General features: G+C 37.5%; 1 protein-coding gene and 1 non-coding gene across 4 annotated transcripts in view; both read left to right on the forward strand.

Annotated features, from left to right (window-relative positions):
* Positions 1–23720, forward strand: part of POLA1 (DNA polymerase alpha 1, catalytic subunit) — a 301525-nt gene that overhangs the window by 26645 nt on the left and 251160 nt on the right. For all 3 annotated transcript variants that reach the window (XM_008972990.6, XM_055106901.2, XM_003819586.6), the window contains exons 11-24: positions 1115–1227; positions 2295–2411; positions 3936–4010; positions 4887–5025; positions 5736–5890; positions 10302–10386; positions 11699–11760; positions 13820–13909; positions 16045–16161; positions 17464–17639; positions 19452–19581; positions 20080–20199; positions 21306–21405; positions 23500–23624. In XM_008972990.6, coding sequence (XP_008971238.1) covers positions 1115–1227; positions 2295–2411; positions 3936–4010; positions 4887–5025; positions 5736–5890; positions 10302–10386; positions 11699–11760; positions 13820–13909; positions 16045–16161; positions 17464–17639; positions 19452–19581; positions 20080–20199; positions 21306–21405; positions 23500–23624 — 1604 coding nt within the window. The remainder of the gene's footprint in view (positions 1–1114; positions 1228–2294; positions 2412–3935; positions 4011–4886; positions 5026–5735; positions 5891–10301; positions 10387–11698; positions 11761–13819; positions 13910–16044; positions 16162–17463; positions 17640–19451; positions 19582–20079; positions 20200–21305; positions 21406–23499; positions 23625–23720) is intronic.
* LOC112438588 (small Cajal body-specific RNA 24) lies at positions 22524–22653 on the forward strand. Its single transcript, XR_003026993.1, has one exon. It is a non-coding gene; the product is annotated as a small Cajal body-specific RNA 24 (non-coding RNA).

The following is a 23720-nucleotide window of genomic DNA, read 5'->3' on the forward strand; positions in this document are numbered from 1 at the left end:
ATCATCTGCAGAAATGAAAATTCTTAGATCGTCTTATTTCTACCAGGATGTGTGAAAAAAGGAGTCACTGATGAGTAGTCTTTGAAACTGGGGTAATTGACCTTGTGAACAGTAGCCTTTGCATGTACCAGAATTTTCTTAGTGTCTCAGATAAGTGGCTGTGTTGAGTGGCTTTGTTGATTACTGCTGTCTAATTATTCATGGAGCCCAGGATTTTGCACAGTGACCATCTCCTGGGTTGACTAACAAATGTTTGCAGTCTGTTCTTCGTGGCCAATTTTCATAAACAATGAGTTGATGTCTAAAAAGGTGTGGTTTTACTTTATGGTATTCATTACTTAAATTACTGAAATAGAATAGAAAGGAACATTATAAACACTACCTAGTTAGATGTCCTAAGTAGCTGTGAGGTAGAAAAGGTGAAATAGAAGATAATAGTAGTCCCTATTGTGAGGTATTTATTATTATATGGAATAAGAAATAAGAAGTAAATTATGTTTTTTGTAAACACAGTTTTACATATAGAAAAACACTGATGCACTAGTTATCCTGATACATGAATATTGGTTTTTATAGGTAAATACAAGTGCTAAAAAATTAGAATTATATTCTCAGATCTGTAATCTCACAAGAGGCTTAATTATGAGATTTGTTGGAAAATACTTTCCTTATGTTTGTTTCTCTTTTTTTTTTCTTGAGACAGGGTTTTGCTGTGTTGACCAGGCTGGTCTCAAACTCCTGAGCTCAAGCGATCTGCCCACCTCGGCCTTCCGAAGTGCTGGGATCACAGGCATGAGCCACTGTGCTCGGCCTGTTTTGTTTCTCTTAATCTGCATAATCCTGGTTGTGGGGAAAGTGTTTATGCAAGTTAGAGAATCATTCTGTCCCCTGTCCTCCCAGTGGTCATACACTGTATCATTGTGTTAGTGTAGTATGGCATCAGTACTGAGTAAAGAACTGGTCTTGGGGAGTGGGAAATGGATATATTTGCTGTCAAAATGAGTTATCATGAAGGTATAAATGTGTGGACACATTCAGTGAGCATCTATATTGTTCCTTTAATTAGGTGAAATTGAAATGTTTCTTTTCTCGTGATTTTCACTTATTCTTTCAGGTGTGGTATTTCTGTTTGGGAAAGTTTGGATTGAATCAGCCGAGACCCATGTGAGCTGTTGTGTCATGGTGAAAAATATCGAGCGAACACTTTACTTCCTTCCCCGTGAAATGGTAAACATTAGTGATTAGCTTTTAGTTCTCAGTCGTTGTATCTGCCACACATTCTGTGTTTTGCAGCCAGCTCTCTCTCTTTCAATAGGGCTACAAATTCTCTACAATCCTGATGCTTCTTTCTTGCTGCTTGCCTGGTGACCACTGATTGTCAGCAATTCTATTAGAGGTTGGGAAAAGTAGAAAAAATAAAGTAGAACTCAGTTTTTCAACTAGTTAGAGTATAAAAGTTTCTGAGATTTAGTATATAATGCTTTCTTTCTCTCACTCCTCATTTCCATAATAATCAGGGTTGGAACTATAAGTCTCTAAAATGTGACATGGCATTTGGCCCAGTTTTCATGGTTTTGCTGCATAGGCAGCAGTGATATTCCCTCCATTGCCATTTATTAACAAGTTCAATTCTATTTGCTTCTTTTTTTTTCTTTATTGAGACGGAGCCTAGCCCTGTTGCCCAGGCTGGAGTGCAATGGCACAATCTCGGCTCACTGCAACCTCCGCCTTCTGGGTTCAAACAGTTTTCCTGCCTCAGCCTCCCGAGTAGCTGGGATTACAGGCGCCCGCCACCACACTGAGCTAATTTTTGTATTTTTAGTAGATACAGGGTTTCACCATGTTGGTCAGGCTGGTCTCAAACTCCTGACCTTGTGATCTGCCCGCCTTGGCCTCCCAAAGTGCTGGGATTACAGGCATGAGCCACTGCGCTCAGTCTGCTTCTCCTTTTTTATTGGGACTTAACATCCCCATTTCCCTCTCAGCCCCTCCCTATGTCAGTTGAACTGTGGAGTCTCTTGGTCAGGATTTACAACACTTATTCTTCCATTTTGTAGACTTGATCATCTTTATCACTGATTTGTTTTTTATGATGCCATTGGGAGGAATTGGGCATTTGGTTTAGTACATTTTTTGGGTCTGTTTGTATCTTTGAACTTATCTGTAAGACTGCTATTAAATGTTTAAATGGGTAAGGATGAAAATTGATATAGACTTGGATTTTTGGTGGTTGAGAAGATCACTTATGTACAGATACTTTTTTTTCCCCTCTGTCCCCTTCTCTGGGATAACAGAAAATTGATCTAAATACGGGGAAAGAAACAGGAACTCCAATTTCAATGAAGGATGTTTATGAGGAATTTGATGAGAAAATAGCAACAAAATATAAAATTATGAAGTTCAAGTCTAAGGTTTGTATTTGGCGATGATTTTTTTCCAGCTCTGTTTGTTGTTTATTTTCTGATTTAGCAAATAGTTATTGCATATTTTCTTTGTGTAAAATGCCTTCTGTGCAGCTATAATTTATTGAATGGAAATTTCATAGGTATGAATGTAAAAACAGTATATTAGATTTGCAAAAATATTTTTTCTTTCTCTTTAAACTGCTTATAAAATAATGTTTATTAATTTGAATAGAAAGACAATCCATAGCAAATTAATTGCCTCTGGTGCTTGCAACATGTCTTGTGCTCTCATTCCCAAGTGCAGAAGAAACTGCTCTGATCTCGTTTATATTAGTTGTTGCCAAGATGTTTTGGTTAGAAAGTTAAGTAAGGTTTTATTTTTAAAAATCAGGGACTATGATACAGTCTGATAGAATGAAAATCTCTGGTTCATGTGCTAGTTATGATAAATTGTCTTGATTTTAGTGAGATATTGATGCCTTTGGCCATAATCGTGGGGGCTATAGCCTGCTCAAAATACTGGCTATTAATAATGATCGCAGGAAGGATTGAGTTACTGAAGATAAGGCTAACAGTATTAACTATTTGAGTTTTGAATTGCCGCTGATGGGTCGAGTCTTTATAATTCTAGAAGCAATTGTGATATACTGGTGAAGAGCTTAGGTGCTGAGGCCGGACTGCTTGTGGTTTAAGTCCTAGCCCTATTACTTACTAGCATGTAACTTGGACAAGTGCTGAATGACTACTTTTTTTTTTTTTTTTGAGATGGAGTCTTGCTCTGTTGCCCAGGTTGGAGTGCAGTGGTGCGATCTTGGCTCACTGCAACCTCCACCTCCTGGGTTTAAGCAATTCTCCTGCCTCAGCCTCCTGAGTAGCTGGGATTACAGGCACCCGCCACAATGCCCAGCTAATTTTTTTTGTATTTTTAGTAGAGCTGGAGTTTCACCATGTTGGCCAGGCTGGTCTTGAACTCCAGACCTCAAGTGATCCGCCCGCCTCGGCCTCCCAAAGTGCTCGGATAACAGGCGTGAGCCACCGTGCCCAGCCGAATGACTTCTTTATGCCTGTTTCTTCATCTGAGAAATAGGGCCCTATTTCAAGAGTTGCCAGAAGGGTTAAATCCATTAATTCATATTAGATGATGAGAGCAGTCCTTGCCAGATAGCCAACACTCAGTAAATATAAGCTATAATTATAATGCTAATTATTAATCTAGCAAGATGGAGTTGCTTAATATCAAATAGTAGCAAATCATTTAATGCATTAACATTGTAAAAAATTTTAAATTTTTATTGCCCCTCTTGCATGCAAATATTTCTGAGTTCTGTAGTGTCCAAGATGAGTCCTTTTAGCATTTTGACACTGGTTGTTTTAGTTCCAATTGAAAGAGGAAAGGGTACCTTTTTGGCTTCATTTACCTTTGTGTTCCATAAGGATTCTTGATGATTAAATACAAGAGCATGTATTGTAATACTGGTTAGTTTGTGAAGTTTTTGTCTTAAGGATTTTTTAAAATATCTACTTACCCAGCCAGTGGAAAAGAACTATGCTTTTGAGATACCTGATGTTCCAGAAAAATCTGAGTACTTGGAAGTTAAATACTCGGTAAGTCAAACAAAGAAAATTACTGGGTTTTGCTTGAGAATGACATTTTTCTGTTTTTGAACTTTCAACTGACTTTCAGTTACGAGTATTGGCAGGGCTTCTCAAGCCCACAGTTCATTGAGGTGGATTTATAGTAATGAATAATTGAAATGGATAAAATTAATTTAAGTATATAGACTACAGGTTACACTGCCTTTCTCTGCTTTTGAGTATGCATCTTTAAATAAATAAGTTGAAACAGCACGACTGTTTGTCAAGTGGAATGAATGCCACATGATGGAGTTGGACATCATTAGTCTGTTGAAGTGTCCCTTATGAGCAGTGGAAAGGTGAGAGAGGAGTGTCAGTAGCATTGCTATAGTGCTACTCTTGCTCCTGTGACAGGCAAGGTCATTGCTATGGGATGTTAATTAACTGGACCTTAACCTCTTTTTACCTCTGTTCTAGTGTTTTGTTCCCACAACGTTGGAAAAGGAAAACTTTTAAGAACTATTTCTGACAGTGGTGATGAAAAGTATTTTCAATGAGTTCCACTCTGTTGCTTTCATTCTTCTAATGGAGTGGTACTTACTTGGCTATTCTTTATCAGTAAAGCATGTACAGCTCTGGACAGAAATTCTCTTTTGGGGGAGCTTCTTGGCCTATTTTTCTTCTAATGGGTGTCATCAAGATGCATTATTTTGTCATCGTGAATTGGTTTTGTTTCCTACTGTGAATTGTTTTGGATTTCATTTGTGGCAAATTACATTTCATATATATCAAAGGGGTTTTCTTCTGTGCTTCATAGAGAGGCTTTTGTTTATTTCAAATATAGACTTTGGAAAATGCGAAGTAATAGTTTTAAACAAAAAGATTCTTTTTTTTTTCCTTTTTCAGGCTGAAATGCCACAGCTTCCTCAAGATTTGAAAGGAGAAACTTTTTCTCATGTATTTGGGACCAACACATCTAGCCTGGAACTGTTCTTGATGAACAGAAAGATCAAAGGACCTTGTTGGCTTGAAGTAAAAAGTCCACGTAAGGAAAAATATATGCTCAGAATGCTGAATAGATTGCTGATAGATGTGGTTTTTAAAAGGGAAGTTAGGAAATTGATCTATTTATTTTAATGTGTCTACTTCCTTTTCTGTTTGTTTCTTCAGTTTTCGTTGAGTGAGTATAGGGAGTACATTTGGAATCACCTTATCTCGGTAATGCCTGGAGGTTTAGTCTGAGGGAGGCCTTAGTTTGGGGTGCATCCCTCATTATGCTGTTATTCATATGTACTTCTGACCTGGCTGATGTGGCCCAGCTGTTGTGCATAGTGAACTGCTGACCTTTGAAGGAGAGGAGAATCACTATTCAATATGGATAGTGCATGTTTTTCCTGTTACCTGATGTTTTTCAGTAATTGCTTCTGTGATAGTCTGCTTTGTCTTAAAAATGTTTCATGATTCCTCCAAGGCAGTGTTTCAGTTTTTTTAAAACCTATTTTGGGCCCTGGATTCTTTGGAGAATCTGATGAAAGCTATAGACCTCTTTCCCAGGAAAATGAACATATGTACACACACGTGAGGATTTGCATACAACCCAATAATGTGGCTTATTTTTAGTTAGATGTTACAATATGTCATTCTTATTAGAAGGCAGGGTTGAAGAATATGCCAGTTAATGACAGATGTCTTAATTATAGTAGTTTTTCTTTTTCAGTAAATAGCTATTGATCTGTTGTATCTATTCTCTTTCAGAGCTCTTGAATCAGCCAGTCAGTTGGTGTAAAGTTGAGGCAATGGCTTTGAAACCAGACCTGGTGAATGTAATTAAGGATGTCAGTCCACCACCGCTTGTCGTGATGGCTTTCAGCATGAAGACAATGCAGAATGCAAAGAACCATCAAAATGAGGTTTAAAAAATAGGACAGATTTTGTACCCATGCCTTAGATGTGATACTTGCCTGAACTTGCACAGCTTTGCTTTAAGAGAAAGTTGTTCTTTTTGGAGGGGAAAGAATACTAATTCACTACTAAACTCTTATAGAGAATGAATTGAATTTGTCTAGTGTTGGAGTTTTTTCTTAAAGACTTAAATTGCTGAACTTATTTTTATTTTTGTCTATTAAATTTTTTACTTAGGAGAACTTCAAATGGACACAGACAGAATAATAAAATGAACTCCCCATACCAATCACTCATATTCAGCAGTTAGCAAGATTTTGTTACACTTGTTTATTTCCCTCCTTTTTTTCTTCTTGAAGTGTTTTAAAGCTAGTCTCAGACATTGTGTCATTTTCCCTGTGAACCTTGGTATGCTTCTCTCAAAATGTGGTATTTCTTATATAATACCATTAGCACACCTAATAACATTAACAGTGACTCCTTGGTATAATCTAAAATACCCAGTCCATACTTACATGACTCTGTCTCTCAAGATGCCTTTTAAAACTCAGTTTGTTTGAATCAGGATTCACACAAGATTCGCAGATGGTATTTAATCTATGTGCCTCTTGAATCTCTTTTAAACAGGAAGAACTCACTCCTACTCTCCAGTTTTTTTAATGACATTGAATAATGAAAGAATCATTGTTGGTTGTCTTGTAGAATATCCCGTTTTCTCCATTTATTTGCTTTGTTGTGGTGTCATTGGACTTTTCCTCTATACCAGGGGTTGGCAGGCAATCAGTTGTCTGTGAGCCAAATCCAGCCTGCTACCTATTTGTGCAAGTCAAATTTCACTGGAAGACAGCATGTTTACAGCTGCTTTTGCACTATGACAGCAGAATTGAGTAGTAACGGTGACCATATTTAGGCCTGCAAAGCCTAAAATATTTACTGTCTGGCTCTTGAAAGAAAAAGTGTGCTGACCCTGCCTTATCCTTCATATTTCCGCATACTATAAGTGAGCTCTAAAGGATCAAATTAGATTCAGGTTCAACTTTTTTAGCCAAAATGCTTTATAGGTGATGCAGTGTACTTCATATTGCATCATATCAGAAGACACAATGTCTGGTTAAGCTGCTATTAGTTGACAAAGGCTGGGATCAGTGGAAAAAAATAACCTGCTATTAGTGAGTCTGTGTCTGATTAGCGGTTGAATGATAACTATTGTAATTCTCCATCAGTTTTTCATCTAAGGTTTTTTAACTTTGACACTACAGGTATTTTGGGCCGGATAATTCTTTTGTGGGGTACTGTCCTGGGCATTGTAGGATGTTTAACAGCATCCCTGGTCTTTACTTTCTGGATACCAGTAGCATCCGTCCCCTCTAGTTGTGACAACCAAAAAATGCCTACAAACACATCATCAGATGTCCCAGGGTCAGGGGATGTGTATGTGTGTATAAAATTACCCCCAGTTGAGAACCACTGAGCTAATGGCTTCATTTATTAGTCATTTTTGCCGGAATTAGTTAATTTCATTAGAAGTTGTAAAATGGTGATTTTTTAAAAATTCTGTCCATGGTTTTTAAATTTTTCTATAAAATTAAATTTTTTTCTTTAGCCAGTATTATTTGGTTATGCCATAATGGTTTACACAGGAAAGACAGGATAAATGCTTACTTCCTTCTCTTTAATTGCCAGTTGTCCTAGTAGGAAGTTGGGACCTATATTACATGCAGTTGTGACTGATGCTTTATTTATTTATTTATTTTTGTTGTTATGTTTTAACTTCCTAAGTCCTTTTGACATTGATAGGGATCTTTTTTAACAGCATTTTGTCAGTATTTTCAGTATTTTCTGATTTTTTTTTTAGTATGTGTTTTGATCTTTTTTTTTTTTCTTTTTTTTGAGACAGAGTTTTGCTCTGTTGCCCAGGCTGGAGTGCAGTGACATAGTCTCAGCTTTCTGTGGCCTCTGCCTCCCAGGTTCCAGTGATTGTCCTGCCTCAGCCTCCCGAGTAACTGGGATTACAGGTGCGGGCCACTACACCTGGTTAATTTTTAGCAGAGGCGGGGTTTCACCATGTTGCCCAGGCTGGTCTTGAACCCCTGACCTCAAGTGATCTGCCCACCCCAGCCTCCCAAAGTGCTGGAATTACAGGCGTGAGCCACTGCACCCGGCGTGATCTTTTAATAATAGTTAATACTGTAGATGGCCATAGTTCATAGTTAAGTGTTTGGGAGAAGTTTAATTAGTGGTTAGTTAAAATTTTAAGAAAGTATCCACCTCTAGTGTCCAGAATGAGGTTTCCACATTCCATTTTCTTTTCTTTTTTTTTCTTTTTTTGAGATGGAGTCTTGCTCTGTTGCCTAGACTGGAGTGGAGTACAGTGATGCGATCTCCACTCACTGCAACCTCTGTCTCCCGGGTTCAAGTGATTCTCCTGCCTCAGCCTCCTGAGTCACCACATGCCCAGCTAACTTTTATATTTTTAGTAGAGACGGATTTTCACCATGTTGGCCAGGCTAGTCCCAAACTCCTGACCTTAAGTGATCCGCCCACCTTGGCCTCCCAAAGTGCTGGGATTACAGGCGTGAGCTACCATGCCCAACCCCATTTTCTAATAAAAGGAAATTGGGCGCTCTGGAGTAATGGCAGATTCAGGGAAGGAAATGTCCAGGATAAGTCTGGAACATCTTATTATACCAGAAAGCAACGACAGTATTAAAATCTACTGAAGATATGTCAAAAGGACTCAGGAATCAACTTGAAGAGTCTTCTACTGAACAAAGATGGGACAATCTGAGGGTAAGAATAAGTTGAACAGATTGCAACACATCAGATCCATGAGTTCATAATGATATTGTCTGCAATGACACCACATTGATCACTTCTGAAGGAAGCTGGGGAACCAACTCATTATTTTGAAAACTGATAAAGGGATTGAATGAAGGTTTTTGACTTTTCTGAACACATGCTATACCTCAGGCAACCAAATAATTGATGAGGGGAAGTTTCTCTTCATAGACGGTTTCCAGCTAATAAATGAAAGATAAATGGAATAGTACCACTTTGTAATTGCCGGTGAAATAATGGATCTAGGAAGTGATCACCAGTGGGTACTTATATCTCTAAGGTAGAGATGAGCAGACATTATGTGCCTGTGCCTTTGGATAGAAGTAATCAGCGCCTCTAAAGTATTCTTGCCCCAGAATTGAACCTGATTTTGATCAAGCTTTTAGACCTAACTATGAATTTATAGACAGTATGGAGACAGAAAAACAAGTTAAGTGACACTGTTGGGACACAAGTAGTGGAATCCATACTATGGGGCACTCTCTAGGACAAACAGCCTAGTTTCTTTAGCAAGTAAATTATAGGGGAATGACAGATGGGATAGGGTTGTACCTGTAGTTTTACATATCAGCCATTACAAAGTATGGTCCTTGTGTGGTAAATAAAATTGAGATAATTGGAAAATATGAAAATTTAAATTCTGCCTGGATAATTAATGATTTTAAGAAATTACTATTCATGTAATTGTATTAGGTGAGATAATTGTATTGTGATTATATTTTTCAAACTTCTTATCTTTCAGAGTGGTGGTGGTTGTCAGCTGGGTGAGATTTTGCCTCTAAGGGGACATTTAACAATGTCTGGAGACATTTTTGGTTATCACAACTCAGGGGGTCTGGGAATGGTAATACTGGCAACTAGTAGGGAGATGCTGGGGATGCTGCTAACATCATACAGAGCACAGGACAGCCCCCACAACAAAGAATTATTTGGCCCAAGGTGTTAATAGCTCCATGATTGAGAAACCCAGTTTTAGAGATTGATGCTGAAATCTTCCCAGATAAAATGATGGGTTTGGGTTTTGCTTCAAAATAATCTAGAGAGAGGAAGGAAGTAGGTAGGGTTATAGATGAGTTGATAATTGAAACTGGATGATGGCTATACAGGAGTTAATTTTATTTTGTCTATTTTTAATGTGTTTACATATTTTTATAATAAAAAGTTTAAAGTATTTATTATTTTTCGAGACAGAGTCTCACTCTGTCACCCATACTGGAGCGCAGTGGCGCGATCTCAGTTCACTACAACCTCTGCCTCTTGGGTTCAAGTGATTCTCCTGCCTCAGTCTCCCGAGTAGCTGGGATTACAGGTGCACGCCACCATGCCCAGCTAAGTACTGTATTTTTAGTAGAGACGGGGTTTTACCATGTTGGCCAGGCTCGTCTCGAACTCCTGACCTCAAGTGGTCCACCCGCCTCAGCTTCTCAGAGTGCTGGAATTACAGGCATGAGCCACCACGCCTGGCCAAAGTTTTCATATGTGTTTAAATGTGTATCTTTAAATATTCTTGGAGATTTTGGTGAGAATGCAGAATGTATAGTAGCGGTCTGGTAAGTGGGTTTTTTCCTCCTTTCTTTGCAGATTATTGCTATGGCAGCTTTGGTCCATCACAGTTTTGCATTGGATAAAGCAGCCCCAAAGCCTCCCTTTCAGTCACACTTCTGTGGTATGTATTTTTTTTTTAAGCTGACTTACTAACAGCTTGATTTGAATTTCCTTATTTTTTCTCCAGCTATTGGATCAGTAACTTGTTTTTCAAAAATTGTTTTCAAGAATAGTGCATATTGTTAAAGAGGGTTTTTTTTTTTGTTTTGTTTTGTTTTTTTGCCATGGAAACTAAGTTTTATTGGGTTGGTTGCCTCCTATTCAGCTGGTTCATTTTTTTTTTTCTAGGAGCAGAAGTCTGGAGTCTATTTGACATCTTTTTTTTGTTTCAATGGTTGCTCTACTGAGGTTGAGTAGTTTTTTCCTGGGTCAAAATTAGACTTTAACTATTTTCTGATGTCATTCTAATAGCCTATCATAGAAGCTTGATCAAAGTTTTCTGTGTGATGAGGCAAGATGCCAAGGAATAAATATTTACCTATTTGGGAGGAGTTATAGTAAGTAATAAGAATTGGAGTTGGGTTGTGCTATGCATAAAATTCAATGGATGAAACAATTCCACCAAGTTCTGCATGTGTGTTTTATGAGTCAGTCTCCAAGGAGGATTCTGATATATTCCATGTTGAGAGCTTGGCCAGTTACCTAAGCATTTTGCTGTTTTTTAAAAAAGGGAATAATACCATTGACCTATTATATTTCCTGGGATCTTTTTCAGCCCAGAAGCAGAGATTAACTTGGCCAGCCTCTCGTCTGGTTTTCTTGGGTGTTAGGAAAGTAGGACTAAAACATGCAGAGAAGGGAGTATGAGATATGATTGTTGTGAAGTTTTCCCCCTTAAGTGGGTGGAACACATGGAACAAAATGGTGATGAGAATAGCCTGGAAAATATGTAGAAGAGAGCAATCATGAGCTGATTTCAACACGCATTTATTCACTTCCTCTATGTACGTCACTATGTGAACAGCTGTTGTGTATGGTAAGGAACTTACAGTGTGTAATAGGGGAAGCTTTGGTCAATTTTACCTTTTGAGAAGGCTGAACTGAGTTTCTCCGCTGTATGTTGCTTGGGGCATTGGTGGTGGTGGGATTTCCTTTGAGGAAGACTGCTAAAATCTTCCATTCTGACTTCAGTGGATAGATAGCAAATGTTTCATCAAAGCAGTTTTAACAACTGCAGGGACTTAGGGTTCTGTGCTTGACTATTCTTTTGAGGTCATCAACATGACCAGTGGAAGTATTTGATGACCCTCCTAATTCTTTAGGGTTGGGGGGAATATATTTAAGACAGTTTCATTTGGAAACATGTACTATATGATTACCTGAAATTAGACTAAGATGGGTGTTGGAATCTTTATTTTTTTTCCTTTTTACAGTTGTGTCTAAACCAAAGGACTGTATTTTTCCATATGCTTTCAAAGAAGTCATTGAGAAAAAGGTAAAGTGCTCATTATATGAAGCACCTGTTTGTTTGGAGCGAGAAAGAAAAGGGGGGTGGTATGGACTAGTAGAAAAAAGGTGTTTTATATTTTATTAGATTCATTCCTGCCAGATTGGACTATGACATCGACCCATTAAAATGTATTAGACATACACCTAGAAGCATTATTTAACAACGTTTAAATGTTTTACTACCTGAAAATAATGGGATTCTGTACTGTATTGGTGGTTGGATAGGCTCAAACCCCCCTCCAATAGCTTAATTAGAAGCTTCTCTAAAATGCATGATCATATGATTCCTGTTTTGGGAAGGTGTTGGGTAGAGTCCCTCCCCAGCTTGAGGGAAGCCAAATGAAGTTGGGAATACTGTGGATGTTAAAGAGCCATGTATTGACAAAGTTGACATGGGGTTGGCCAAAATGGATCAGTGATCTCTAAATTCCAGCGTGCTCCATGAAGAAGTTTTCATGGGTCCTTAATAAAATGGGGAGGAGTGGGAAGTAGTATAATGTAGTGAATTTTTCACAAAGGTAAATGTATTCAATTAAAAGAATTTTCTTTTATGGATTGTATGTTGTTTCTTTTACAAAGTGATGATATTGATACGTTTTTAGGTTTGTTTTGTTTTTTAATGTCTTCATCTGACAAAAGTAAGCAACCTTGTCAGGTTCTACTTATTTTATTTAATTGGCTTGAGAAGTCCAGTAGTTGGGAGGTACTGTTAGATTAGGCTATTATTTGTGAAGTGCCGTGAATTACCTAACCAGGTAAAATGACCTAGGAAAATTCCATTAGCGTCAAACCGACTTTTTTTTTGAGACGGAGTCCCGCTTTGTTGCCCAGGCTGGAGTGCATTGGCGTGATATTGGCTCACTGCAGCCTCCACTCCCTAGTTCAAGGGATTCTCGTGCCTCAGCCTCCTGAGTATCTGGGATTACAGGCTCGTGGCACCACGCCCAGCTAATTTTTGTATTTTTAGTAGAGACAGGGTTTCACCATATTGACCAGGATGGTCTCAAGCTCCTGACCTCAAGTGATTCACCCGCCTCAGCCTCCCAAAGTGCTGGAATTACAGGTGTGAGCCACTGTGCCCAGCCAAACTGACATTTTTTAACTGACCTAGTTGTAGAAAACATATAACCATCAACTTCCATTTTTAGAGATTTTTAATGAGTGGATCTTTTGAATACCTGATTTATATTCAGTAATCCAAATAGAAGCCTTTTGTGTGAAGATAGGTTTTGTTTATACTTAAAACACTTATAATTCTTTTTATTTTCATTTTTATTTTTTGAGACGGAGTTTTGCTCTTGTTGCCTAGGCTGGAGTGCAATGGCACAATCTCCTCTCACTACAACCTCCGCCTCCCGGTTTCAAGCGATTCTCCTGCCTCAGCCTCCCAAGTAGCTGGGATTACAGGCACGTGCCACCATGCCCGGCTAATTTTGTATTTTTAGTAGAGGCAGGGTTTCACCATGTTGGTCAGGCTGGTCTCGAACTCCTGACCTTAGGTGATCCACCCGTCTCGGCCTCCCAAAGTGCTGGGATTACAGGTGTGAGCCACTGCGCCCAGCCACTTATAATTCTTAAATATGTTTGTTTTTAGTCTAGTTTCTTATTTATCAGTTCTCATCTTACCATTTGGGATTATTTTATACAATCCTTGGGATTTCTTTGCCCAGTAAATACATAAACAGTGAAGTCTACCAGGGATTATATAGGAAAGTAATGTTTTTTGATAGGTACTCTGATTCATATGCTCTAAATGTGTCCAGATGCACAAGCATGTCCCTGTGGAGGGACATTTCTATATTTTATGTTGCTCAGCACTTAAAATTTTGCTTTATTCACATGCTTATTACTAGAATGAGCTCCTCAGAGACTTTGAAATTATTACTATGAAACCTACAATCAGGAATTTCATTGCTACATTTAGTTTTGAAATGGATGGTTTCTTTTAACCCTAAGAAATCTTACCATAGTTGAACAAGAAGCCAAGATACAGTACTTGCGGACAGTAAAGAGTCGTCAGTGACTGGTGTGTTTTTATCTAACAGAATGTGAAGGTTGAGGTTGCCGCAACAGAAAGAACACTGCTAGGTTTTTTCCTTGCAAAAGTTCACAAAATTGATCCTGATATCATTGTGGTGAGTAGATGTTTGATCATGTTGTGGGGAAGCTCTTCATTTCTTAGTTCTTTTCAGTGTGACTTTATTGGTGCTTTTGAGCAGCAAATAATCTTTTCAGAGTAAAATGATCCTGTGGACTGGTGGGAATTGCTGCTAATAGGAGAAAAAAATAGCAAGCCCACTGCAAGATAGTTTTTTTTTTCTCTAGTATAAAAGCAACCTATGACTTAGTGTTGAAGTTAAGGATTGTCTGGCTATTTATGCTTAGAGACCAGCACATAAGTAAGTAAACATGTACAAATGGAGTTATCGCCAAAATATTGACTTAGTAGTTGTATAGTGGTCACAGGAGTTTATTAATTCCCTTGGTTTGGTGCAAATCGCAAAACTAAGTATTTTAATTTTATGAGTTCAGTGGATCTCTATGACATATTCCTTTGAAAACTCAGGGCTTGGAATTGATTTTTCTCTTGACGATCCAGTATGTCCCCACTAGATAGCTTGAGTTAATAATTCATTGAGCTATTTTTTGCCCCAATTCCTGAGAGTCATAAGGCAACATTTTGTTTTATATATCCTCTGGCCTTTCTAGTTTGTAGAATATGGAATTCCTTCATTTGTCTTTTTTCTAGGTTAATGGATCAATCATATTGTTTTTGTTTTTTCAGAGGAATGTAGGCTGTAAATGCCTATATTTCGGATGTGATATGGGTAATTTGGGTACATTAAAGTCTTGCAAAAGTGTTTGCCGTATTCTTCCCTACATTCATTTTTACTCTTGGATACCTTATCTGGCAACTGTATAGCTAGCATCCTGAGTTCCTGTGGATAGGAAGCGATATCTCTGCACCCACTTCCCTTATGATATTTCAAGACCTATCTTTAAAGTTCCAAAAAGATTCTGTCCACAGTGTTGGACTGTGACATTCTGTCTCAGCACCAGGCCCTCAGTCAGCCTCCAATAACAACAGTTTCTTGGACCCCAAGGAGATGCCATGAAGCCTGGGAAACCTGGCCTGGCTTCAGGTGTTAGAGCCAAGTCTATGCGTGAGAAATCTAGATGTAAGATGGAATTCTGACATGAATATGGGTCCCTGATTCTAGGTATTATAATTTGTAAGTGAGACTTCCTCAAGGCCTTTGGGTCTTCTAATTTAATAAGCAAAACTGCTATAAATATCTAGTGGTAAAATACATATAAAATTAACTATGTTGACCATTTTATAGTATACAGTTCAATGGTATTAACTACACTCATAATGTTATACAACCATCACCACGATCCATCTCTGTAACTCTTTTCATTTTGTAAAACTGAAACGCTGTACTCATTAACTTCCCATTCCCCGGCCCCTGGCAACCACCATTCTGCTTTTTGTTTCTATGATTTTGACTACTCTAAGTAGTGGTATATATTTTTAATTAAGTTTAATAACAAGTATATTTATTGATGTGAATTATTTTAAACTTCATCTAATTTTTGATAAACATAGGAAAGTGAATCATGTTCACGTGTTGGAAATTACGGAAATGAAAAATCTAGTTGCATTTTTGAGATAATTTCTACTCTATATAGTTTTGTTTCTTTGTTTTTAACAAGTTTCTTATTTGAACTATTTAGTGGTATTATATATTTATCTTGTTGCATATCAATTATGGGTCTAAATCAGTAGTGTTTGAACTCAATTTTTAAAAAGAAGCTAAATGCAGTTCCTGAGTTTTCGAAGAAGTCTTACATAAACTGTCATACAACACCAGGCAGGTTCTGTGTTTTTAAGGAAGCAAAATGGAATTATTTGAATTTAGCTTTTACCGATCATATGAAAAGTATGGGACATTAAATTTGCATTTTCCTCCGAGACCGTAAGGCATGAGCTGCAAATTAAAAGACATCATATGAGCCTTGCATCAATTAGGATGAAATAAAGTTTATTCCAGCAATCTGCTTAGCAGCCTTGTTAATGTCAAGGCTAATGAGTGCTGCTGATGAATAAATTCCTGAAGAAGAAAGGACCCCCAATCGGAGGTAAGTGCATGATGTCTTCAATTAGAGACTAGAAAAAGAAAGGGCAAAGAAATTCTGTGCGTATAAAGATAAATCCTCTAATTTGCATTTGTTATAACATTATCAGCTGCCTTCTTTTTCTGACTAGGGTCATAATATTTATGGGTTTGAACTGGAAGTACTACTGCAGAGAATTAATGTGTGCAAAGCTCCTCACTGGTCCAAGATAGGTCGACTGAAGCGATCCAACATGCCAAAGCTTGGGGTAATAATAATTTTCAAAATCTTATTTATCTATTTATTTTAATTTGGGATAGCTACCAAGGAACACACTATACTTTTTAAAACAGGAATTGGTTATCTTGTTATGGGAACTTCAGTACATTTTAACTTTGGCACTAAACATCTTTTCCTTTGAATTCAGCATTTTATTTGTAAAAGCCTCTGGTAGTTTTTAAAATCATCGGTTAGAATCTAGGGATAGTGAACAAAGACAGCCCATACATGTTACCTTCACTTTGTCATTCCTGAAGTGATAGCCCTTAGGGCAAGGTTGCATGGTTCAGAAATCGCTGAGTGCTATCATTTAGGAAGAAAATGGGAAGAATGAATGGAAGGGAGTTGATGTTGGTTGTATAAGAACGCAATATTGCTTGCTGATATCTTGTAATAAAAAAAAAGGAAAAAAGAAGGCAATAAACTAAGTGCTTTCTGTGTTAGTTACCTCTCATGACAACTCCAGTTTTATTTTATAGACAGTCTCATAGGGGTAACGTAACTTGTTCTGGATCATGTAAGTAGTAAGGGGAAGAACTGAGATTTGAACCCAGGCCTGGGTGACTCTTAAAGCCAATGTGTACTTTTCATTCTGCCTGCTTGCTTCATGTATGGAGGTTTTGGCAGTTTTTGTATGAAGCACCTTCTTCCTAAACCTGATACTGCTCAGTGCTTGAAATCTTATTTTACTTAAAGCTTATAAATAAAATGGACATGTTGCCTCATCAGATAAGTTAGGAATCTGTACCTTTTTCGTAATGTTCTCTAGAGGATTCTGCCACTACAGATCAAACTTGGGGCCACTGCTCTTGCTTCTTTTCTTATTCATATCTTTAAGGTGGTAGAGTTGTTATTAGCACTTCATCTGAACACTTGCTTAGCTTTTTACCCCCTTCAAGATTTTCTTTATGTGGCATCTTCTCAGTGAGGTATACCCCATTACCCTATTTAAGATGGCAGTCCCCCCGTATTCCTTGTACCCCTCACCCTGCTGTTTTCCCATTTTCCATCTACTTGTTACCTCCTAAAACTATATAATTTCTTGTTTATGATGTCTGTTTTTTATTATACATTTCAAATGAGGCCAGGAATCCTTTCTGTTTTGATCACTGCTGTATCCTGAGTGCCTAGAATAATGTCAGATACATAGTAAATGTTCAAAAATATTTGATTGATGTATGGAAGAATGAGAGTTTTATCATAATTTTGGGCCAGCTTCAAAATAGGTTAGAAAGAAATGTTCTCAGTGTCTGCTCTTTCATGAAATTTGCTTTTTGTTCCCATCTCGTAGGGCCGGAGTGGATTTGGTGAAAGAAATGCTACCTGTGGTCGAATGATCTGTGATGTGGAAATTTCAGCAAAGGAATTGATTCGTTGTAAAAGCTACCATCTGTCTGAACTTGTTCAGCAGATTCTAAAAACTGAAAGGGTTGTAATCCCAATGGAAAATATACAAAATATGTACAGGTATGATCCTAGATTCTTCAGAATTCATCTGTCTTGAAATTAACAACAGCAGGACACTACTAGTACTATCCTTAGTCTGGAGGGACATGAGCCAGTGGTGTTGTAGAGGGGAAATTGTCTCCACTACTTTCATAATCTGAACTAGTTTACCTCTTGAATTATTGTAATTGATCAGTTTATCTCCGTCTCCCTCACCTGTGTTAACACTATCTTGATGTTTCCTAACAGTAGTTTGGATTTAGATTTCTACTCTTAATTCATTTATTCAGGAATTAGGGTAGATATTTTAGAAATATAAAAACTGAGCAATCATTAAGTTAGAGGTATTGCTTGCTTATTTCTTCCTCCTACTCCTCTGGCCATCTCTCATTCATTCCTGCTAGTTCTTCCTGAGTTCTTTCTTGAACTTCTCTTTTCTGACTGTGTTCCTTCTCTAGGTGATCTCATTGAGTCTCAGGAATTTAAATACCATGGGATGGCTATGCTTCCCACCTGTGTATCTTCAGGTTAGACCTCCCTAGATTCCAGACTCAGTGTATCTGTTTTACCTATTTTACTTGATATCTAATGTGAACTCCCAGCTTGTTCAAAATTGAGCTCTGATCTTCTATCCTAGGTTCTTCCTATAGTCTTTCCTTACTAAATTAATAGGTGTATTTTTTCCATTATCACTGGAAACTTCCAGAGTCTTACTTAGCCCCACATGTCTGAGGCATCTTTAATTCCTCTCTCTGATATCCCACAGTAGATGCATCAGGGTATCCTATCAGTTTTATCTTCTAAATAGATCTAAGTCTGACCACTTCTTTTCAACTGCATTGGACCCATCCTGTCCAAGCTGCTATCCTCTTTCCCCTGGATTACTGGGTTTATATGCCTATCCCCTTACTTTTGCCCTTACCCCCTTGTGGTTGATTCTCAATCCAGAATCAGAGTTATCCTGCTAAAATCAAGTCAGATGTGATACTCTGCTCAGAATCTTCCAGTGACTCTCTGTTTCATTCAGAGTAAAAACTAAAGTCCTTATTTTTACTTACAAGGTCCTTTACAATGTGTCTCTATGTCGTTAACTCTGTCCTTATCTCGTACTGCTCTTTCCATCATTCTCTCTGATCTAGCCATATTGGCCTCTTTCCTAGTCCTGGAACTGTCAGATTTGCACGCAGCTCAGGACTTTTGAGTGTGCTATCCTGTCTGCCTGGAATGCTCTTTCCATAAGGCTTGCTCCCTCACCTCTTCAAGATCTTCATTCTCAGTAAAATCTTCCACTGTTTCCTAACAAAAATTTCAGTCTCTGCTTCTGATACTTAATATTCCCGTTGCTTAACTTTTAACATTATATAACATACTATATACTTAATTTCTTTGTTTTTTTTTATACTCTGTCTCCCCCATGAGGACATAAGCTCCAGGAGGATAGGAAGTTTTGTTTGTTTTGGTCACAGCCAATGCCTGGCATATAGTAAGCGTGCAATACATACTCACTGGATGGAATGAATGAAAGGATTTAGGTAGTTTTCAGGCTTGTAGTTATTATATTACTTCAGTTTTTCCTTATGGGATTTTGTGTGTGTGTGTGTGTGTGTGTGTGTGTGTGTGTGTGTGTGTTTTGGAGAAAAGCATTGGGATCAGTGGTATGAATGAATTCCTAGTTACATACTGACCTTATTTTAAATTGTTTCTGAAGCCAAGGTGCTGTTGCTCTGAATTTACTTACACCCAGAATTCCTTATAATATTTTGTGAAGTTCTGATTATAGGCATTGTTTCTTTTAATTACTTGATTCTGTTTCATTCTTACTTTTCTGTACAGTGAATCTTCTCAACTGTTATACCTGTTGGAACACACCTGGAAAGATGCCAAGTTCATTTTGCAGATCATGTGTGAGCTAAATGTTCTTCCATTAGCATTGCAGATCACTAACATCGCTGGGAACATTATGGTAAATTTAACTTAGAAAGGGGGAAAAAGCATTTCCTGTTGGATTCAGTGTTTGCTTGGGGTAGTTGTTATATGATAATGAGTCTAAATGCATGCTTATAAAATGAGTAACTTGGATTCTGAAAGCTGGATTTCTTTTGTAAAAGGAAGAACTGGTTGGGAGAAGGGGAGGAATGCCAGGTGCAGCGTGTTGAAATTTGGGTGAACATACGGATCATCTCTCTAACATCTGGATGTGTCTTTTTAGTGGAATGGTCCATTTGGGAGTAAATAAATAGCCAAGTTGTCAATATTTTAAGCTCTCTTTGTCTCCTTTAGCTATGATGCTTAAAGAAAACGTTAGGAATAATTTAGTACCTTTTTTTTTTTTAAAAAAAAAAGCAGACCGTTATTAGGAATAGTTTTGAAGGAGGTGCTGTGACTAAACTTACTGACTCAAAGTTGCTTTTGTTAGTTGTGGTTTTGAGCTCAAATTTAAAAAATAAATTCCATTTAATAGTCCAGGACGCTGATGGGTGGACGATCCGAGCGTAACGAGTTCTTGTTGCTTCATGCATTTTACGAAAACAACTATATTGTGCCTGACAAGCAGATTTTCAGAAAGCCTCAGCAAAAACTGGTGGGTCCAAAACTGTGTAGTATTTTGTTTTCTCTTAACCCCCCCCCCTTTTAATACCTAGATAGCCTTTTTTTTCTGTGATAACATCTGCTTTCAAAATAGCTAATCCCTTGTGTACTAAAGAAACCGTGTCAAGTTTATTCCCTTGTTTTTGTGTGGTCATTTCCTTTTCCACTTTGTAAAAGGAAAATGCACTTTGTGCAGACAAAATTATTTGTGAAATGTGAAATTCTTTGAGGGAAGCATTAGACCTCTCTGATGGGTGACCATACATGGAATGTGTTCTGGCACCTCAGCCCTATCCAAAGATAAATGCCAGTTAAACTTTTTATTTTCTTAAACCTATGAGCCTTTATTTTTGTGTTGCATTTTTCTGTACTAGTATGACCAAGGTCACCCACAGTCAGGTTTCTGAAGTAGCCTCCATCACTTTGGAACTAAAACTTAGTTTAGCTACTGTTTTATTAGCACTGATATTAATTAATTCAGAAATGGGAATTGAATGTTAGAATTTGATTCAGGTTCTCATATTTGCTTGTTTTTTAATGTACATTATCAAAATTGGTATAGGGCATATTCATTTAGAGGACTTTAACTTCTGCTGAGGTATTGAATGTTGGCCAGTAATAAACTACTTAGGAATGGATTTTCAGTATATGGATGTACTTGTTTTATGGTGTCCATATTAATAATAGGGATAATGATAATACCTACATGAAGTATTTTATGTTTTTACATCACGAATGTTAGAGTAGTGATTTTAAGAGGGCTGTTTTATAATCTCAAATTTTATATAATATGAAAAGTGGTATTTTTCAATATTCATTGATTTAAAAATATGAAATTCTGTAAATTCAAAAACACATAAAAATAGAATTTTCATATTTGTTAACTCAGGATATAGTATTTGTTTAAGAAATTACTATGCTTGGGATTCATTTGGATTCGTGAACATATTACAATAACTGTCTTTCCCAACAGATAGGACCACTAACTGAAATGTTTGTTAGAACTAAGTCCTGCAATTGGAAAAGAGAGAATCATCAAAATTTTAAATTAGTTAATTAGTTGCTGGCTGGTGAAGTTATCTTTCCATTTGATATTAGGGAGATGAAGATGAAGAAATTGATGGAGATACCAATAAATACAAGAAAGGACGTAAGAAAGCAGCTTATGCTGGAGGCTTGGTTTTGGACCCCAAAGTTGGTAAGGCTGGGCAGTGAATTGGTTTTCTCCCAGTATTAAGGAATTTCTTAATGTGGATCTAGGCTTGAGAAACTAGAAGACTGAATTATATCTTATAGATCAGCGAATAGGTCTCATGACTTTTATCTTTCGTTCACGTGAAAATCTTGGTTGCCAGTCACCTGACATACACTTAATGTGAATTTTGTTATGCTGTGTTCCAATAAAATATTATTTATAGACATTGAAATTTAAATTTCATATAGTTTTCATATGTCATGAAATATTGTTTTTGATTTTTTTCCAGCCATTTAAAAATGTAAAAACCATACTTAAGCTCATGGGTGGTACAAAAATAAGTAGGTTGGATTTGGTCTGTAGCCATAGTTTGTCTAATACATAGATAGCTGTCCAGTACATAGATAGCTGTTTGTCCTGACCAGTTCAGTTGACAGCAAAGTTGAAGGAAGTGCAGACAATAACCACCAAATTTAACTTTAACAGGAGAATATCTTTTTCCCTATTGTCATGAATGGCAAAGATGTTTTGTGGTACACAGAGCTAGAAATAATTTTTTTTTTCTTTTTTTCTTTTTTTCTTTTTTTTTTTGGAGACAGAGTTTTACTCTGTTGCCCGGGCTGGAGTGCAGTGGTGCGATCTCTACTCACTGCAACCTTCACCTCTTGGGTTCAAGCGATTCTCCTGCCTCAGCCTCCTGAGTAGCTAGGACTACAGGTGTGTGCCACCATACCCAGCTAATTTTTTTGTATATATAAAAAAAATTTCAACCCTTCCCAAGTGTACAGTTCAGCAGTAGTGTTAAGAATATTCACATTGCTGTGAAGGAATTAATGTGAATTTTATCCAATAAGTTAGTTCTGAGTAGGAAACATTTTTGACAAAAGTGATTTTGTTATTAGTTATAATGAAATGGAGCAGTAGGACTTGGTGTTATGTAGGTCTGGGTTTGAATTCAGTGTGATCTTGGGCTGCCTGTTTAACCTCTGTAAGCCTCAGTTTCTTCTGTAAAATAGAGTTAAGAGTAATATCTACCACACAGGGATTTAAGGATAAATTAGTATAGTGCTGGACACAGAATAAACTATCTTATATGTTTGCAATTATTATTGTCTTAATAGTGGACATTTATTTTTATTCAGTTTCTTCTCAAGGTGAAGATAACTCTTTGTAAATGTCCTACAGAAATATAGTAGCTTTCTGTTCATCCTTTGCAAGTAAAAAGGGTGGGTCGTTCCACTACTGACATTTATATATATGTGTCTCTTGTTTGATTTTAGCTCAGTTTTTGTACAGGTAAATGTGCCGTCCATTTTATTTTTTGAAGCTGTTGTAAAAGAATAAATTACTCGACCAGGCGTGGTGGCTCACGCCTGTAATTTCAGCACTTTGGGAGGCTGAGGCAGGCAGATCACGAGGTCAGGAGATCGAGACCGTCCTGGCCAACATGGTGAAGCCCCATCTCTACTAAAATATAAAAAATTAGCCGGGCACGGTGGTGCGCGCCTGTAGTCCCAGCTATTCGGGAGGCTGAGGCAAGGGGACTCGCTTGAACCCGGGAGGCAGAGGTTGCGGTGAGCTGAGATTGCGCCACAGCACTCCATCCTGGAGACAGAGTGAGACTCTGACTCAAAAAAAAATAAAAATAAAAATAAACCACTCACTTGGTTTTATTTGGGGTGGGGGTGGGAGAGTAGGTAGGAGGATTCTTCAAAGAATTCTTGCTTTGAAGGAGAGTTGAACATTTTTTTTTTTTTTAAATGGATGTGACACCTCTCAGATAGCTGATTGGGAAGGTATTTGCTCATAATAATGGTGTGCTTTGGGGACAGCTGGGGAAAGGACTGGTTGTAGCTGGTTCTAAAGAGAGACAGGATCTTTTTCTCCCTCTTCTTTTGTGATCTGGCTTTTCACTAATCCGCATCATTTTATGAAATGGTAGTTGATTCTTTTTTTCCCTTTTTGTCTGTCTCACAGCTCTGGGTAGTGTATATGGATAGTATATAGTTTCTAGTATACTTACAGTGCTTTTAATAATGATGTTTTGACAATTCTGCTTTTCTTTAGACTTTTTATGACGTGGCTTTTTAATTTCAGGTTTTTATGATAAGTTCATTTTGCTTCTGGACTTCAACAGTCTATATCCTTCCATCATTCAGGAATTTAACATTTGTTTTACAACAGTACAAAGAGTTGCTTCAGAGGCACAGAAAGTTACAGAGGTTTGTATTTAACCTGGGACTCTTGAAATTGAGTTTAAAAAAATTGCTTAAAGAAGGAAGATCTGTGTCTTTTTAAAATAGTTTTATTGTGGTATT

This window comes from Pan paniscus, chromosome X (assembly GCF_029289425.2).
Source record: "Pan paniscus chromosome X, NHGRI_mPanPan1-v2.0_pri, whole genome shotgun sequence".
NCBI classification, from domain to species: Eukaryota; Metazoa; Chordata; class Mammalia; order Primates; family Hominidae; genus Pan; species Pan paniscus.